General features: G+C 40.1%; 1 protein-coding gene across 2 annotated transcripts in view; it reads right to left on the reverse strand.

Moving 5' to 3' along the window:
- Positions 1-330: 330 nt before the first annotated feature.
- DIRAS2 (DIRAS family GTPase 2) overlaps positions 331-20,455 on the reverse strand; it is a 31,248-nt gene continuing 11,123 nt past the window's right edge. Inside the window, exons 2-3 of one of the 2 annotated variants that reach the window (XM_045372992.3) lie at positions 4,936-5,047; positions 331-4,355 (exon numbers count right to left, since the gene is read on the reverse strand). In XM_045372992.3, coding sequence (XP_045228927.1) covers positions 3,720-4,319 — 600 coding nt within the window. In that variant the 5' untranslated portion in view covers positions 4,320-4,355; positions 4,936-5,047 and the 3' untranslated portion in view covers positions 331-3,719. The remainder of the gene's footprint in view (positions 4,356-4,935; positions 5,048-20,455) is intronic. The other variant, XM_005582222.4, reaches the window with a different exon arrangement.

Below are 20,455 nucleotides of genomic sequence, written 5' to 3' on the forward strand. Positions count from 1 at the left end.
CTGGGGTTGTGGAGGAAGGCAGGATTAAAAAAAAGAGAAGGGAGTTTGTCTTCACTTCTATTTTGACACAAGTAGAGCCCTGCCCTACTCCTTCCCTCTCACCTTAACCTGTCTGGAGCTTCTGCTTCATTTCCACCCAATGACAGGGAGCATGGGAAAGGTTCACAGGACACCCCAGGGTGAGCTACTATTGCCTATACTAGTTCTGTGCAGAGCCTGATATCCTTCTATTGTGGTCGTAAGCACATAACAACTGCTGAGGGGTGACCAAGTCAAGGTCATCCTAGACCAGCTAACCCCATAAGACACAGCACCACTTTCCAGCCAGGGTGTCATAACTGTAACTTTATTGTAATATGTCCCATTATTTCCAGAACATCACTGGCAACTAGAAACTTGTATGCAAGGGTGATTTTTATAACCGCAGAGTAAATAAAATATAATAGAGAATAGACTTGTAACAATAAATACACTTTAAATATAAATATACACATCGATATCCCACACATATAAAAGTCATGCTCTGCAAATACTTTGTATACACACTGTCCTTGTGGGGTACTGAATTCCAGGATGTGTCTTCAAGGATTTACATGTGTCCTATTAGTTGTAGATATTTCCAGAGAACTTATGTAGAAGCAACACATTACAAATTTAGGGGAAAAAAATTAAGTATCACAGAGCAATTTTTAAAATATTTAATACATTTTTGTTCTACAAAGAATGAGCATTTCTTAAATATTACAAACAGTGAAACAAGTATACTAGCTTACAGATATGTACAATTTATGACTTTATACTTCAAAAATGCAGGAAGATAAATTATATGTTTTATATACATGTAATTTTAGATAGAATGAACAATTCAATATTGCTCTTGTGTTGGTCTTGCTGCATTGTGTGCATGCCCATGGCTTGTCGCTGGATGGAGGAGGGGCTCGTGGGGACAGAAGGGAAGTCATGGAGCCCCATGCTCATGCCCAGAGCGCCATCCTCAAAGCAATATTTAATTAAATATTAACTGATTCTGGCTGGGTCAAAAACTTGCTGTGCCCATATGCAATGTAGGATGTGTTTTCAAGAACCACAGCTACATATTTGGGAATGGAAACATACAAATGCTTTAAAAAAATTTGATTCTGTGATACTAACTCCTCAAACCCTGAGTCAATTGGGGAGCTCCTAAAAGATGATTTTGCGATAATCATCGATATCCTCAGTTCGGCTCATAGAAAATGATCTCAAAATGAAGACCCATAATTGAAGCTTCAATAGCCTTCCTAGCCTATAAATTCACAGGCAAAATATGAAGGAAAAAACGTGTCCTGAATGAAATCAGATTTTCAGTAATTATAAACTTCTCATGCTGATGAAGCCCTAAACACTTATGTAGAAACTGATTTGAAAGGGATAAAAGAAATTCTGACTTACAATCAGTAGAAATGGGATGGTTTGTAGGAATGTCTCACATTAAAAGTTTTATTAACACTATAGTCTGTGGTAAATATCACATTCTACCGTTAGCAAAGAACCCACTCAAAATCTATACACCCCATTTTGGCCATGAAGTTCTGTTTCTTCTTCCATTTAACCTATACCCAAATTAAAACTTGATCATCTCTCTCTCAGAATAGAACCAGAAAAAAATGTCGGGACAAGTTGAAAAACAAATGTTCCAGAAAATCCGCCAACTAAAGATCTCATTGCGAATGCTGTGCAACAGCTTTCTAGAACAGAACAATCCTGCTTGAGGAATCTGAAGCGGGGCACAGGACTGGCCCAAATGCTCTGCACCCCCAGCTGGCTCCCAGGCCACTTCTCTGCTTTCTCAGCTCAGCATAAGTGCTCCCCCTGCAAAGTCAGGGCGGTTTTGTTCTAGGAGACCATGGAGTCAAGCAGTTCTCAAAGGCACCTCCCACGTACTAAACACATCCCAAGGGTGAGTTATTGGGAGACCAGAGAGGATGAGATCAGGACAAGGGAACTGAACCAGAAAAGGCTAAAGAAAACTAGGACATATTGAGAGAGCAAGTGCGCTTTGGGGGATGGAGATGGCCACATTGCTGCTGCTGCTAACCCTGCACAGGAGGGACAGGAGAAACAGCAGTTGCAGGAGGTGGCACAGTCAAACATCCCCAACTTAAGCCCTGCCTGTGCTGGCACTGCCACCCAACAGCCAGGCAGCCCCCACCCCCCAGGCAGGCCCACGTGGGACTGCAGCTTCTTCTGCCTGCCAGGCGGATGACAAGAAGATTGCTGAGAGGATGATGCCACAGTTGGGGCCAGTAAATGTTCTGCCAACTGAAACAAACAGGAGATCTAACAGGCACTATCAGTGGGAGTTTTCAGGAAGCCAAGTCCAACCAGGCTCTACGATGGCAGAGCAATTAAGCTGAGTGGGCTCTTCCCAGGGCAGAGCAGCCTGCCTGTTTCCAGCTACCATCCTATCCCCAAGCTAACACAGGAAACCTGAAATGGCTGTAATTTGGCTTGAAAGATTAAAGATGCACACAAAATCATTAGGAGAAAAAGATAATTGTTTCTAGAGTGAATACTGTATCGAACCGCTCTTAGAAGACATGTATAATGGAACATGCAGGAGAATTTACTATTACTTAAATGCATTTTCCAGGAATATATTTCCAATATAGATAGATCATCAAAAACACAGTGAATAACTTCTGTTTCAAAGTATTTCATTAAGGTGCAAAGTGTGGCATATACATGTTTGTGACACTACAAAAATGGATGTGCTTCAGGTTGTCTGATGGCCTTTGCTGGCTGCTACCCAGCTGGGTACCGATTGAGTTATTTAAGAGAAGAAAACCACCTTGGAGGAAAAAAACGTCTAAAAATACCGAGTCTATTTGCTTATATTTAAAATCTGAGGGCTGAAAGAAGTTATACTCCTCACAGATCAAAAGAAGAAAATCACATTTCTAAAACCCTCGATGTATAACACACAGGAACATTATTGCGATGTTTTAATACTGTCACGATATCCTCACTTAAAAACTGAAGAACTTCTGACAGAGCAGCACACTATTAGTGCACTTATCCCTGCACATGAAGATAAATACTCTAATAGGTTAAAATGATACTTCCTAACTAGGTCTACGTGAGGTGAACACATGCCCTCAGGGTAGCAAGGCTCCTAACAGGCCAGGTGGGAATTAAGAATGAACACCCTTTGGGGGAGAGGCTGTGGTTTTTAATCCCCTTTAAAAATGTGTAAAATGGACCAACTGTGGTCCACTTTGGACCATCTGATCTTCTCACCTCTTCCTGCCCCTCCCCTCCCCCAAAGATGTGATTGGCTTCTGTCTGGGGTTGGTGCGGGTAGCTCTGGGTTAACAGGCTCTCACATGCACGTAGATGACATTTAGTCCTCTCGGTACATGTTGCTTTGTGGGTACCAGTCCTCCCTCCCACCTTCGGGTGTTCATCGCCATCTTCAGAAATTGCTGGCAGCTCTCAGTTCCCGGGGATGCTGAGCGTTTTGGTTTTCACTTGAACCGCCTGGCAGATTGTGTGACTCCAGAGGGGGTGGCTTACTGTTGGTGGTGTGGAACGCCCTCTTAAGGACTATAGGGCGCATCTCGATTAAATGCAATGTTTAACACGTGGGCATTGTACATGCTACCCTGACGACGGTGGGTGTCACTTGGGGGGAGTGAGGTGCCGGGGACACACAGCTGCTCCTCCCGCAGGAAGGGCCTTCACATGATCACGCACTTGCCTTTGAGCTTCTCTTTCCTCTTCTGCTGCTTGCTCTTTTTCCCGTCGATCTGGAGACTCACGGTCCTGCGCTTCTCCAGGTTGAGCAGCTCCTGGAAAAGCTCCTTCACGTTATGGTTGAGCTTGGCTGAGGTCTCCATGAAGGCACACTTCCATGTGCGGGCCAAGGCCTCCGCCTCGCTGCTCTGCACCTCGCGGCTGGGGCTCTCGTCACACTTGTTCCCCACCAGCATGATGGGGATGCTCTCCACGTCCCCTTTGATCTCGCAGATTTGTTCGTAGATGGGCTTGAGCTCCTCCAAGGACTGCCGGCTGGTGATGGAGTACACCAGGATGAAGGCGTGCCCCTTGGAGATGGACAGCCGCTGCATGGCCGGGAACTGGTGGCTCCCCGTCGTGTCGGTGATCTGCAACGTGCATATGCTCTTGTCGCAGCTGATCACTTGCCGGTAGGTGTCTTCCACCGTCGGGATGTAGCTCTCCCGGAATGTGCCTTTCACAAACCTCAACACCAGGGAGCTCTTGCCAACACCGCCAGCCCCAAACACGGCCACCCGGTAATCGTTGCTCTGCTCAGGCATGTTGCTGGAGGGCTCCAACTATCAGCCAGGACACACCTAGCAAAGGAACCAGATGTTTAAGAGAATTAATAATTAAAATATAAAAACGTTAATAAGGATGGCTCTACCCTCTTTTGATAGCTTAAAAATGGGAGGTCATGACATTTATAATAGCTACAATTCTAAATCCAATAAATTTGGTCAATCTGCCGATTTCAAAAGAACAGACAATCTACTCGGGCTCGCTGAAGCCCATCTATTCCTCTTTATTGGACCATGACAATGAGCATCTTTGCTCCCACATAGGCCCTAAGCCCAGGGAAAACATGCAAAGTGAGCCCGAGAGGCAGCACCAAGGAAGGGCAATGAGAAGAGAAATTAACCACCCCCCCAAAAACACAGACACACATATGCACACACACATCACCATCATCAGCAGCAGCATATCTTTGCTGTTTTACCTGAAGTACTGAGTACCCAATATACTGGTCATCATTGTGTGTGTGTGTGTGTGTGTGTGTGTGTGTGTGTGTGTGTGTGTGTGTGTTTTAACAAACAATGGGAGAGGGAGATGAGTGAGGGAAAAGGATGTTCTTAATATTAATTCAGTGTTTATATTAACTCATGAAATCCTTACCACTCTGCAGAAGTTGGTGCCATTAGCTCTGTTGTACAATGATGAAACTGGAAACGAGGAAGAGATGGGGAATGGAATGTCTCTGATGTTACACAGCCAGTAAGAGGGAAGGCTAGGATACAACCAAAGCATTGTGGATGTCAATGCCCATCCCATAGGCTGTCTGTAGACAGAGCTGGTCACAGTGACTTAGGCATTACTTGGGCCAGAGTATAGATTGTCTCCATTAAGCATGAAGAGCTAACTAATAAGCGTGAATAGTCATTTCATTCATCAAAATTAAGATGATTATATAAGCTTTATTTTTAAGAAACATAGGAATTGGGTATTACCAGGATAGTAGCATAAACTACTTATTAAGGGTCATTAAAAATGAAGAGAATGCAGCAACTCTCCATCATAAACTTCACCCCTACTCTAATAGTTATTTTTATTCAGGGACATGTAGATGTGCCCTCTTAATTTACACCCTATCATATTTTTTTCATTCTGTATCTTCTTTGGTAAGGAAGGGCATATAACACCAAATAAAATAGAGAATTACACAAATTTGGATAAATTTTTAAAACTAACATGTTAATGTGAAGCATGGAATTCATTCTTTTCTGCAAGCAGGCATTGTGCTGACTTTTTGCTTTTCTAGTTTTAGGGCAACTGTGGAAAAACAATAAAAAGCTTTACGGAAGAAAATCCGTTTTAGAGTCCAGTAAAAGTATTAAACAGAACTAACAATGGAAGGAAATGCATTTGTGCAGTGAATATGTTCTCGTGACAGACAGAACATCAGGTCAAAGTCTCGGACTGAGGCATCGCACCTTCTCAATTTGCCTTGTGCGTCTGCCTACAGATCTGCTCAGTTCAATACTCCGCTGCTCTTGCATGCACTTTGGAATCCCAAACCCTCCAAGAAACTAAGGAAACATCAGTGCTAACAGAGAATATAAAAGACTGTTAGGAAGCTCATTAACACCAAAAGACGGCAGAAGAGTCTGCTTAGGAGTTTGATGAAGTTTAATAAATGCTTATAAGATCATTATGATTAATTCAAGGGTGGAGCATTGTGATAAATTGTTCTACAATTTAAAAAAAAAAACCTCAATGGTGTCTTAGTTGGTTTTCTGTCACTATAACAGAATACCACAGACAAAATAATTTTAAAAGCAATCTATTTCTTACAGTTCTGGAGGATGGTAAGTCCAATATGAAGAAGCTGGATCTGGTGAGAGCCTTCTGCTGTGGCATAACATAGTGGAGAGCATGGCATGATGAGAGAGAGCAAGCATGTCAGCTAGGGTCTCTCTCCTTGTCTTAGAAAGCCACTGATGCCATGACAGGCATTGCCCAGCCTCCTCATGACCTCATCTATTCCTAATTACCTCCCCAAAGACCCCGCTTCCAAATACCATGAACATACACATTAGAGGATTACATTTCTAACACACGCACTTTTTTTTGGTTTTTTGAGACAGAGTCTCGCTCTGTCGCCGAGGCTGGAGCACAGTGGCGTGATCTTAGCTCACTGCAAGCTCCGCCTCCCGGGTTCACACCATTCTTCTGCCTCAGCTTCCCGAGTAGCTGGGACTACAGGCGTCTGCCACCATGCCCAGCTAATTTTTTTGTGTTTTTAGTAGAGACGGGATTTCACCATGTTAGCCAGGATGGTCTCGATCTCCTGACCTCATGATCCGCCCGCCTCAACCTCCCAAAGTGCTGGGATTATAGGCATGAGCCAATGTGCCTGGCCAACACATGCACTTTTGGGGGACACATTTAAACCATAGAAAATGGCCAAAGGAATCTAATCTTAAGCTTCTTTCTACATCCTCAGAATGAAGCTCTTTTTTTTTGGCTTAGAAGGGAGTTTCCTCACTCTGCTTTGCCTTGTATTATGGTTATTTAGCTCCAGACTAGAGCATAAGCATCTAGCTGGAAGAGAACATGTCTTAACAAGTTCTGCATCCCAAAATATCTCAACGATCTCTTGGTTCACAGCACACACACATTCTTTATGAGTTTGCTGAATATGTGGTCAGCTATGTTAAGGTGTCTCCATTATTAAACTGGCAACCAACACACAGGAAGTAAATGCTAAACATAAAATAAAATATTCATGGCTACAATTATTCAATTGCCCAGAGAAATATCCATCGAGCTTCCACTAAACTAGGCTGTAGACAAAGGGCCAGGAAACAACTAAGGAGAAGGACGGACTTAAGGAAGGATCTCTATTCTCATGGAACTCAGAACCAAGTAAAGCAGACATCAATCCAAAAGATAACTTCACAAATGTGTGATAAATTATATCATAGCAAGTGCTGCAAAAGAGAAGTCTGAAGGAACTTCATGAAATTTGAGATATCAGGAAGAATTTAGGAGGTAGCATGGAAGCATGAATCTGAAAGTTGAACAGGAGTCAGAAAGTTGAAGGGCTATGAAGTTCAATGTGCATTTATGAGATAGGCCTGGGGCAATAACTCCATAGTGATCAACTCACTAACAAAAACCCAAACTGTAGAGAATCACTTGGACCTAGGAGGTGGAGGTGGCAGTGACCTGAGATCGTACCACTGCACTCCAGCCTGGGTGACAGAGCAAGACTCCACCTCAAAAAAAAAAACCAAAAAAACTTGTAAACTATTTTCTTCCATGTCAGAACCATTCATTTATTTCATAAGCATTTATAAAATGTCTTCTAGATACTGTGCAAACTCAATGCTTACCCAATAGCACTCATAGCATTGGGGGCAGGGACAAGCATAGGAAAATATACATTATACCGCACTTGGCGATGCTGTGATCTAGTTATCAACAAAGGCAGGAGAAGAACCTAGTGGGGAATCCAGCTCTGCCTGGGGCCCTCAGGAAACATTTCATAGAGGGCTGGAACTTGCCAGATGGCAAAGTGATGAAAGGCATGTTAGTCAGAAGAAAGAACCTCATAAGAAGGAATAAATGAAGGAAATAGAGCTAGTGCTTGTGCCATGGTAGAACAGCTTGTGTAAACTGGCATCCAGGAGTGAATCTGGGGGAGGGAGTGGTGGCACTCACCGTCAATCAAGATAAAAGGCAGAAGAGAGAAGCAGCTTTAGAGAAATGGCAGTAAACAACAAGGAGAAAGGAGCTGTGATTGGGTCAGGTTTATGGGACAAATAGGGGGAGATACTTGGTAGGTGATTGGGGTTTAGTGTGAAAGCTCAGCAGAGAGGTTTCATCTACTGATAAATATCTGGATACCATTCATATACAAACAGCAGTATAATAAAGAAAAATTCTCCAGGGAGAGAGCATGTAGAATGAAAGGAGAATACCACACACCCAATCTGTTATATGCTATTGGGAGAACTTGGCAAGTTACTTAAACTTTCTGCGTTTGAGTTTTCTCAGCCAGGAAATGGATATAATAATGCCACATTGTTTATGAGACTAATGTGGGGAGTGAGTAACACAACGCAATCAAGCACTTGAACAGCTCTCAGCACATGGGTTTTTGGTTACATTCAAGAAGGACTATGCAGATAAGGGGTTCATAAATGAGCAGTATGATGGACAGGGAGAAAAACTCGCAAGAGGGCAACTAGCTATTAAACTCATTCAACAAGATTTCAGAATACAACATTCATATAAAGAACCAACTGTATTTCTATACACTTGCAATGAACAATCTGAAAATGAAATTTAAGAAAATAACTCAATTTACAATAACATCAAAAAGAGTAAGATACTTAGGAATAAATTTAACAAAAGATGCAAAACATATCTGGAAATTACAAACATGGTTGAAAGAAATTGAAGACACAAATAAATGGAAAAACACCCCATGTCATGTATCAGGGGACTTATACTGCTAAGATAGCAATATTTCCAGGAATCACCTACAGATTCAATGCAATTCTTAAAAGCATCCCACTAACTACTCTGCAGAAACTGACAAACTGATCCCAAAATTTATATAAAAATTCAAGAGACCCAGAATAGTCAAAACAATGTTGAAAAAATAAAAATGAAAAACCCGGCAGACCCATACTTGCTGATTTCAAACTCACGTCAAGGATATAATACATCAAGAAATTGTGGTACAGACACAGGATACACAGATAGATGAACAGAATAGAATTCAGAGTCCAGAAAAAAACCCTCATATTTACAGTCAATTGTTTTTGGACAAGTGTGCCAAGAAAATTCAATTCAAAAGGGAGAAGAAATAGTTTTTCAACAAATGATGCTGAAACAGGTAAAAGAATAAGGGGAGCACCTGTCCCTCACACCATACACAAAATTGACTCAAAATAGATCAAATACCTAAATATAAGAGCTAAAACTATAAAACTCTTAGAAGAAAACATAGTTATAAACTTTGATGAACTTGGAGTAAACAGTGTTTTCTTAGATGTGATACCAAAAGTATAAGAAACAAGATTAAAACTAAGTAAATCTGATTTCATCAAAACTGAAGGACACATTCAAGAAAGAAGTAACCCACAGAATAAGTGAGTATTGTTATAAATCATATATCTGATAAGGGACTAGTTTCAGTATATATAAAGAACTTCTACAATTCAACAACAACAAAACAACTCAATTAGAAATGGGCAAAAGACTTACAAGGACATTTCTTGAAAGAAGATATATGAATATATTGACTATATTTAGTAGTCAATAAGAAGATATACAAATAGTCAATAATAAGTCAATAACATGAAAAGATACTCAACATAATAGTCACCAGGAAAATGTAAATCAAAACTGTAACAAGCCTGTAATCCCAGCACTTGGGAGGCTGAGGCAGGTGGATCACAAGGTCAAGAGATCAAGACCATCCTGGCCAACATGGTGAAACCTCGTCTCTAAAAATACAAAAATTAGCTGGGCATGGTGGCGCATGCTTGTAGTCCCAGCTACTTGGGAGGCTGAGGCAAGAGAATCACTTGAACATGGGAGGGAGAGGTTACAGTGAGCCAAGATCGTGTCACTGCACTCCAGCCTAGTGACAGAGTGAGATGCCGACTCCGTCTCAAAAAACAAAACAAAGGCTGGGGGCAGTGGCCCATGCCTGTAATCCCAGCACGTTCGGAGGTCAAGGCGGGTGGATCACTTAATATCAGGAGTTTAAGACCAGCCTAGCCAACATGGTGAAACCCTCTCTCTACTGAAAATACAAAAAAAAAAAAAATTATCCAGGTGTGGCGGCGGGTGCCTGTAATCCCAGCTACTAGGGAGACTGAGGCAGGAGAATTGCTTGAACCCGGGAGGCGGAGGTTGCAGTGAGCCAATATCACGCCATTGCACTCTAGCCTGGGCGACAAGAGTGAAATTCCGTCTCAAAAACAAACAAAACAAAAAACTATAAAGTACTACTTCATATCCACTTGGATGGTTACAATCAACAACAACAACAACAAAAAAACCCAAAAAATAACAAATAAATGTAGGCAAGGATATAGGAACATTTGAACCCTTGTGCATTGTGCATTGCTGGCCAAAATGTAAAATTATACTGCTGTTTTAGAAAAAATTCTAGCAGTTCCTCAAAAGGTTAAACAGAATTATAATATGACCCAGCGATTCCCCTCCTTTGTATATACCCATGATAAATAAAAACACATAGCCACACAAAAATTTATACAAAGATACTCATAGCAATATTAAGCGTAATAGCAAAAAAGTGGATATAGCACAAACGTTTGCAGCTAATGAACGGATAAGTAAAATGTGATCTATCCATTCAATGAAATATTATTCATCAAGAAAAAGGAACTGGTACACACTACAACATGGATGAATCCTGAAAATATTATGGTAAGTAAAAGAAGCCAGTAATAAAAGACCACACATAATGTATGGTTCCATTACATTAAACATTCAGAATTGCAAATATACAGAAAGGGTATTTGTGGTTGCCTAGGGATGGGGTGGGGTAGGCACTGCGGGGAAGCAAGAAATAACTGATAATAGGTACAAGGTTTCTTGAGGGGCAGTGAAGTATCCTAGAACAGTGGTAATGGCTGTGCTGTAAAACCCTGTGAATGTACTAGAAACTGCTGAAATGTATACTTTAATAGGGGGAACTATATCTCAATAAAGCTTTTACTTAAACACAGACATCAGGAGGGCCAGTAATCCACTGTATATAATCCATTATCTACTGAAAATGATTCACACATAAAGAACATCAGGTCACAGACTCCGGTATGATAAATAACCTGTTAAAGGTAACAGACCTCAGCTTTATTCCTACTAGGCAAATAATCGAAATATCCCAAATATTCACGGAAGATGAACAAACCCTGAAATATTCATACCATGAAAAACAGTACCCTAAATGAACATATTAATACCTTAAGAAAAAGCAGTACAGGCTGGACACGGTGGCTCATGCCTGTAATCCCAACACTTTGGGAGGCTGAGGCAGGTGGATCACTTGAGACCAGGAGTTCAAGACCAGCCTTCTCAACATGGTGAAACCCGTCTCTAGTAAAAATACAAAAAATTACCCAGGCCTGGTGGTGTGTGCCTGTAATCCCAGTTATTCGGGTGACTGAGGCACAAGAATTGCTTGAACCCAGGAGCAGAGATCACGCCACTGCACTCCAGCCTCCGCGACAGAGTGAGACTCCACCGTCTCAAAAAAAAAAAAAAAAAAGAAAAAGAAAAGAAGGAAAAATAAGAGAAAACACTACAAAAAATGATACATGCAACAACCTCTTTGAACCTGACGGTGGCCTGCTGGGTGTTGGAAATGTTACATATCTTAATGTAGGTGGTGGTTACACAGATGTTAACACTGTTGTTATATGGCCAATATCTAGATTATCCTATCTTGTTCATTTAAAATTATCGTGAAAATAAAATTTCAAATTTAAAAAATCTGAAAACTCAAAAATCTAATAGGATACATTTTCAGATCCCAGTTAGAGGAATAGGAGTGTTGAGATATCAAGTACGATAGAAATAGAAAGTAAATCTTTGATTTCACAAAGCAGGGGTTAAATAATTTTAATTGAGAACATAGCTGGAAATCTTAAATACTGATGCATACTTTATTTTTCTTATAACAAAAATCAGGATAGTGGAGGAAGGAATGCCATTGTATTAATTTTGTAGATATATATGGTCCAAAGTCAGTAAGTCAAGACGTGAAGATCTGTTATTCAAACAATAAGTGCTTGATTTAAAATTATAATCGTGGACATCAGAAGATGCTGACTGAGAAAATTTTAGTTAAGTGACGTTGGGAGGTGTGAAGGGAATAGAAGTTATGTTGCAATAGGCCTGGGAATGATGGAAATGGAAGAGATGGCTAGAAAGACAAGAAATGTAGGTTTCTCTTGAAATAAATGTGGAGATGAAGGAAAGGAGAAAGAATGACTAGTATAAGGTAATGCAGGGTTACAACGGTAGGAAAGATTCTGTATAGATCTGGTGATGGATAACTGATGGAGCAAATCTTCAAGGAAGTAGGAGTCACTGGGGTCTAGGATGCACACGGCAAGTCCGTCTTCAAGGAGGGGAGGAAAGAGAGAAGAGAGGGCAGGTGTTAGTTCAGAAGCTCAAATTAAAGCCGCCCAGACCAAGTCAAATCACTCAGCTCACAAAGAGAGCAGGAGAAAGCCTGGTTGCATTTTAATAACTTTTTATAAAAGTACACTTTAAAACAAAAAAATGGGCACAATGCATGTGTGGTTAAAAAAATAAGGTGATTATAAAATGTTCTTTTATGCATAGCCAGTCCCCTTCATTCAGGAGCGACCCCCACCCCACCCAGTTTCCCTTTTCAGAAATAACAGCTATTTAAAAGAATGAGAACTTAGTCATCATCTTCTGATGTCCACGATTATAATTTTAAATCAGGCACTTATTGTTTGAATAACAGATCTTTGTGTCTTGACTTACTGACCTTGGACCATATCTATCTACAAAATTAACACAATGACATTCCTTCCTCCACTACCCTGATTTTTGTTATAAGAAAAATAAAGTAGACATCAGTATTTAAGATTTCCAGCTATGTTATTTATAGTTTGTTCTAAAATATATAAGTGTTCTGTGCCTTGTCCACAGCCTGTTTCTGAATCCTACCAAAAAGCCGGGTGCAGTGGCTCATGCCTACAATTTCAGCATTTAGGAGGCTGAGACAGGAGGATTGCTTGAGGTCAGGAGTTCGAGATCAGCCTGGGAAACATAGCAAGACACCGTATGTACAAAAAATACAAAAATAAGCTAGGCGTGATAGCACACACCTGTGATAGTTGCTACTCAGGAGGCTGAGGCAGGAAGATCTCTTCAGCCTAGGAGTGTGAGGTTGCAGTGAGCTGTGATCACACCACTACACTCCAGCCTGGGCAGCAGAGCAAGATGGTGTCTCAAATAAATAAACGCATATATACCCTATCAATAAAAAACATTAATAGGATTCTGTAACTATTTTTCACTGCAGGAGTAAGTAATAGGACTGGACCCACTAAGAGAGAAGGATAATCTTCTTTCATCAAACTTTGCTAATTGAAGAATCATTTTCTGCCAGTAACATTTGGATCTTACTTTTTTTTTCTGGAGTTTTTTTTTTCCTCTAATTCTTAGTTGCCAATTTTGGTATTTCAATTTGTCTCCTTTCAACCATTTCATGTGCTGGTACAAACAAGACTAATAAATTATTTTAGATGACATTAAAATTTCTGAATTCATGGTCTCTCACTTGATTGACAGAGTCCTGAATGCAGTCCAAGTTCAAATTCTTCCTTCTTCAGACGTTATTTCGTTTTTAAGTTTAGCATCCAGGCTTGTTAATGTAAAATCCAAAGCCAGTATGATTATCTTTCCTTTGTAAGAAATTTGTGTTTTTTCCCTACTTTTTGGAAGAGTTAGAGTTTTCTCTTTAACCTTGGAGTTCTGAAGATTCACAAGGATCCATTCAGAATTGCTTTTTGAGGGCTGGAGGGGGATAGAAGGGATAAAAACCCAATTTTTCCCACAGCCTGGGGACATTTTCTTCTATTTTTAAAAATTACAACATTCCAATCCCTATATCTTTTCTCTTTCTGAAGCTTCTATTAGATGAGGGATTGATTGTACCTATTCTCGATTTCTCCAGCATCTTCTATTTTTAATAACCTTTCTTGTACTCTGATTTTCCCTTTTTCACAGAAGTAGTTTCTTATCTTGGGAAATATGCTACCATGCAGAATTTCAATGAGAATGCCCATTGTCATTGGTTGTGGCTGTTCTTCTCGCTTATCTGAGCTATCTCTGTCTGTTTGTTCATGTTAATCCTTCTTTTTCTTCTGCTCGTTTCCCCACATGTCTGCTGGTCTCTGGTTTTCCATTTGATTTATGAAAGAATCATCACATCGGCTGGGAGAGGTAGCTGGAGTGTGCATACTCTTGAAGATGTGCAATTCTGTTTATCCACAGCCCATCCCCTGAATGGGAAGGCTGAGATGACTTGATACACACCCCTGTTATTTTCCTTTTCTTGAACTTGGTTGAACTAAACTGCCTCAACACTCCCTTATACTCTGAAAAAGCTTATACATAGACAGATAGAGGAAGGAAAGGATTAAGAAAAGAAAAAAAAATCCATCCCAAAGTGCATAAAATATAAAAATATATGTCAAGAATTCAAAATGAGACCTCCTAGGCAGTGAAAATCATTATTAGGCCTATAGGGCCTAGAATGAGGGAAAATGCATTTTGATTTACTGAGTGACACAAGTTTCCCATTCAAGAATATTTTAGAAGAAACTTGAATACATGTAAATGAGATAGAAGCATGATCTCAGGCAAAAGAAACCCACAGCCTTTATCTGTATTTTACTCTAAATTAATTCTGCTTCAAAACAGTCATGGAGCTGGGCATGTTGAAACACACCTGTAACTCCAGCTACTTGGGAGGCTGAGGCAGGAGGAGCAGGAGGATCGCTTGAACCCAGGTGTTCAAGACCAACTTGGGTGATGCAATGAGACCCTGTCTAAACAAACAGCCAAAACTAGAGGGAAAATCATAGATTGGAAGAATTCAGATCTTTGAGAGTAAATGTTTGAAAAAGGTTGATAATTTAGTGTACTATTCTGCCCTAAATGTTCTATCTACAGCCTAAGCTAAAAGGTTTATGAAACTAAAAGGTTTATACAGATTGTCTCTGCTCCGTTACTGACTTGGTTTCCACAAAATGTTATTAGCTTTAAACAAACCCTATATTTGACATTTGTACGAGAGCCCCTTAAAACTCTTAATAATACATCGTGAATAATGGTCATTAAGAAACAAAAATCAACAAAATGTAAATTCTTTAAGTAGAAAAGTGTACTTTCATATATTTTTAGAATCTTGATTTAAATAAATGTTTATATCCCTTCTTAGCTGAATCTAAAAAATGATAGATTTGTTAGTGGGAAATGTTGGATCATAAAAGAGACTTAAACACCCATGGCTCGACTTTATCCATAAAAGCAGAATGCTTTTCCAGGAATCTTGTGTTGTAGTGTTATAAAGACATCGTCCCTGGCAGTGGGGCAGATATGGAAGCAAGAGACACATCCGGAGGGTCTCAGCTGCTCATTTCAAGATGCATACTATCTGCAAGAATGAAGTCAGTGGATATAAATGGGACACTTCTTGGAACAGTGGGGATAGCAAAAATTATTTTTAAGGTTTCATATCCAAGAGGCCAATAAGCCCACAGCTTAAGTATACAAATAAGATTCGCTTATATTTGTCTAGAACAATTTCATTTGGGGAATATATGATGGCAAAAAATTCCAAAGAGCCAAATAAAACATACTTAATGGCACTTTTTTTTTTTTTTTGGAAATGGAGTCTCACTCTGTTGCCAGGCTGGAGTGCAATGGCACAATCTAGGCTCTCTGCAACCTCCTCCGCCTCCCAGGTTCAAGCGAATCTCCTGCCTCAGTCTCCCAAGTAGCTGGGACTATAGGCAGGCACCACCACCTGCCTCGGCCTCCCAAAGTGTTGGGATTATAGGCATGAGCCACCACACCCAGCCGCTTAATGACACTTTTAAGACTGCCCAAAGCCTAACTACATTTTGGGCATCTTCTGATTTGTTCATTTTCTATGTGAGTAAGGAAAACAAAAAGGAAAATCATGTGAATAACAAACAAGATTGTTGTCTTGGTCAGAGGACTGATGACCAATGACCAATGCAGCAAGCTAACCTCTGCAGGGAAACAGTTACCCAAAGATAAAGTCAACTGGAGCACACGAATCTGCATGAATGGAAAATGAAGTATTTGATGCCATTTACGAGGGCTTGATGCACTACCGTGTGCAGCTCAGATTATTTAATTCACTGTCAGCCCGTGGGCTACCCGTGTATTCTTGGTTACGTGAATTTCTAGTGTTAGCCACGTAAACATTTACAAACTTGGCAAGGTACAAAAAAATGATTCTTTCAAACAATCATGAATTATTTTGTTGCTCATGCTTTTGGTGTCATTTGAGAATCCATTACCGAATCCAAGGTCATGAAGATTTACTCCTATGTCTCTCCTAACAGTTTTATGGTTTTAGTTCTTATATTTAGGTCACTGATCTATTTGAGTTAATTCTTATATATGGTGTGAGGTAGGTGTCCAGCTTCATTATTTTACATGTAGATATCCACTTATCCCACTACCATTTGTTGAAGAGATAATTCGTCCTCCACTGAATGGTCTCAGCCCCCTTGTCAAAAATCAATCAACTATAAAAGTGACTTTATTTCTGGACTCTCAATTCCATCCCATTGCTCTATATGTCTGTGCATATGCCAGCACCACCCAATTTTGTTTACTGTAACTTTGTAGTAGATTTTGAAATTGGGAAGTATGAGTCTTCAACTTTGTACTTCTTTTTTAAGAAATTTTTATCTATGTAAGGCCCCTTGTAACTCATATAAATAGCTAAATTAGGCTTCATCTAAGTTTTAAAAATTCGTACAACTAAGGTCATTACCAAGAAAATTAAAAGAGATCCTTCTTGGTCGGGTGTGGTGGCTCACGCCTGTAATCCCAGCACTTTGGGAGGCCAAGGCGGGCGGATGACAAGGTCAGGAGATCAAGACCATCCTGGCTACTAACACAGTGAAACCCCGTCTCACTAAAACTACAAGAAATTAGCCAGGCGTGGTGGCACGTGCCTGTAATCCCAGCTACTCAGGATGCTGAGGCAGGAGAATTGCTTAAACTCGGGAGGCAGAGATCGCAGTGAGCTGAGATTGTGCCACTGCACTCCAGCCTGGACGACAGCTTGAGACTGTCTCAAAAAAAAAAAAAGAAAAAAGAAAAAGAGATCCTACGAAATTGGAGAAAACATATCTGAAAACAATATAGTATACAGAATATATAAAGAAACTCTTACAATTGAACCACAAAAACACAAACAAGTCAACTAAAAAATGAACAAAGAAGCTGGGTGCAGCAGCACATGCCTATAGTCCAAACTACCAGAGAGGCTGAGGCAGGAAGATGGTTTGGCCCAGGAGTTCGTGTCCAGCCTGGGCACCATAGCAAGACCCTGTTTCTTTAAAAAAAAAAAAGGACAAGGAACTTGAATAGATATTTCTCTACAGAATACATACAAATGGCCAACAAGCACATAAAAAGATATCAACATCATTAGTCATTAGGGAGATGTAAATTAATGAAGTATCACAATGAAGTACCACTCACACCCACTAGAATGGCTATTTTTAAAAAACAGAAAATAAAAAATGTTAGCAAAGATGGAGAGAAACCAAAACCCTTGTGCATTGCTGATGGTAAACTAAAATGGTCCAAAATCTGTGGAAGATATCAAAGATAGAATTACTGTATGATCCAGCAATTCCACTTTTGGTGGAAAAGAAACGAAAGCGGGGACTCTAATAGATCTTTGCGTGCCCGTGTTCACACAGTGGTATTACTCACAATAGCCCGAAGGTGGAAGCAATCAAAATGTCCACAGAAAAGATGAATGAATAAACAAAATGCAGTGTACACAGACAGGTGATATAGTTTGGATATTTGTCCCTGCCCACATTTTGTGTTGAATTGTAATCCCCAATGCTGGAGGTGGGGCCTCGTGGGAGGTGTCTGGATCATGGGCACAGATTCCTTATGGCTTGGTGCTGTCTGCAAAAGTGAGTAAGTTCTTGCAAGATCTGGTCCTTTAAAAGTATGTGGCATTCCTCTTCCCCACACCCCCAACTTGCAACTCTCTATTCCTTTTGCTTTCGCCATGTGAAGTGCCTGCTCCCGTTTTGTCTTCTGCCATGATTGTACGCCTCCTGAGGCCTCCCCAGAAGCAGACACTGCTATGGTTTCTGTACAGCCTGCAGAACCATGAGCCAATTAAGCCTCTTTTCTTATAAATTATGAAGTCTCAGGCAATTCTTTACAGCAATGCAAAACTGGACTAGGACAACAGAAATATTATTCAGCCTTAAATGGGAAGGAAACTCTAACACATGCTACAACATGGATGAACCTTGAGGACATTATGCTAAATGAAATAAGCCAGTCAAAAAAGACAAATACTGTACGACTCCACTTATAGCGGGTACATATAGTAGTCAAATTCACAGACAGAAATAAGAATGGGAGTTGCCAGGGGCTAAGGGAATGGAAGAAGGAGAGTTGTTGTTTTATGAGTACGGCGTTTGGATTTTGTGAGATGAAAAGATTCTTAGAGTTGGATGGTGGTGATGATTGCATGACAATGTGAGTTTACTTACTGTCACTGAATTAATTACATGCTTGAAAATGATTTAAATGAAAATTGTACGTTATATATATATTTTACCATAAAAATAGATATGACTGTATATATAAACATTTTTAGCAATAACTGAACCATGAATTAAAGATAATGTCTGTAACGAACATAATTGGCAGCATTAGCTAGGCAGACAGCTCCTCCTTATTCATCCACACTATAGTGAAAACAGCAAGAGTCAGGGGTTGTGGGACAAGGGGAACGAGAGCATTAGGACAAATACCTAATGCATGCCAGGCTTTACACCTAGATGGCAGGTTGATAGGTGCAGCAAACCACCATGGCACGTGTATACCTATGTAACAAACTTGCATGTTCTGCATAAAAAAGAAAAGAAAAAAAAAACAGCAACCATCTCATCTAATCTGACAAGATGAACAAAACAAAACTAATATATTGAGAAGACCAATTAAAATGCACATCTTCATGCTGGCCTTAAGTCCCTACTGTATCACTGACTGTGTGAAGCCATCACTATTAGCCATGGCATCTAACACTCAGCCCCTAGACCTGTGCTGCCCACACAATGCCACTGGCCCCTTGAAATGCAGCTGGCTGAACTGAAATGTGCTGCCCTGGATTTTGAAAACTTAGAATAAAAAAAATTTTTTAACTTCATTCATAAATTCTGATATTGATTACAAGTTGAAATGATCGTCTTTCATAGATTTGTGAGTATATCGTACTTTACTGTCAGCCACAGCTGTGACTGTCTTGCCATTTCAGATTGGAAAGACTAGGTGGCCATTGTCATTGCTGATCCTGTGAGAATGTAAAACTGGATAATATATGAAATGCAAAATAAAACAAAATTTTAAAAATATATATATATACACACACACACACACACACATACACACACACATATGTATATTTTTTTGAGACAAGGTCTCACTCTGTTGCCTAGGCTGGAGTGCAGTGTCTCAATCATGGCTCACTATAGCCTCAATCTCCCGGGCTCAGGTGATCCTCCCACCTTAGCATCCCCAGTAGCTGTGACTGCAGGCTCAGGCCACCACACCTGGCTAATATTTTGTATTTTTGGTAGAGACAGAGTTTCATCATGTTGCCCAGGCTGGTCTCGAACTCCTGGGCTCAAGCGATCCACTTCCCTCGGCCTCCAAAAGTGGTGGGATTACAAGTGTGAGCCACCTTGCCCAGCCTAAAAATCTATTACTTCAAATTAATTTCATCTTTTTACTTTTTAAAATGTGGTTACTACAAATACAAAATCATATGTGGTTCACACCGTCTGCACTGCTGGAGAACATAAAAACAAATCTCTACACACAGTTTAATAACACACAATACTTAATCCAACATGTTACAAAATTTAAATAAGCTTGATTTTTAAAAAATGCTTAGAATCCTCTTTTGAGGTTTTCTATTAATAGTGAAAGGCAAAAAGCCACGAGCCACTGGAAAAACATTTATTTTCCCGCTGTGGCAAAATACACACAATAATCCACCAGAACGTATGGCACAAACTAAAATTCACTTCTTTCTCAAAATCCTATGGGAAGACATATAGAAAAAAAAAAAACTGCTGACGGTGTGAAAAACCAATGCAGTTGTTCCTTTGTATCTGAGGGGGATAGTTTCCAGGACACCTGTGAATACCAAACTTTGTGACACTCAAGTCTCGTATGCATAATGGAGTAGTACTTGCCTATATACGTACACCCTCTTGGATACTTTAAATCATTTCTAGGTTACTTATCATATCTAATACAACTTAAATGCTATATAGATAGCTGTTATGCTGCATCA

The sequence above is a fragment of the Macaca fascicularis genome, chromosome 15, assembly GCF_037993035.2.
Source record: "Macaca fascicularis isolate 582-1 chromosome 15, T2T-MFA8v1.1".
Lineage (NCBI taxonomy): Eukaryota > Metazoa > Chordata > Mammalia > Primates > Cercopithecidae > Macaca > Macaca fascicularis.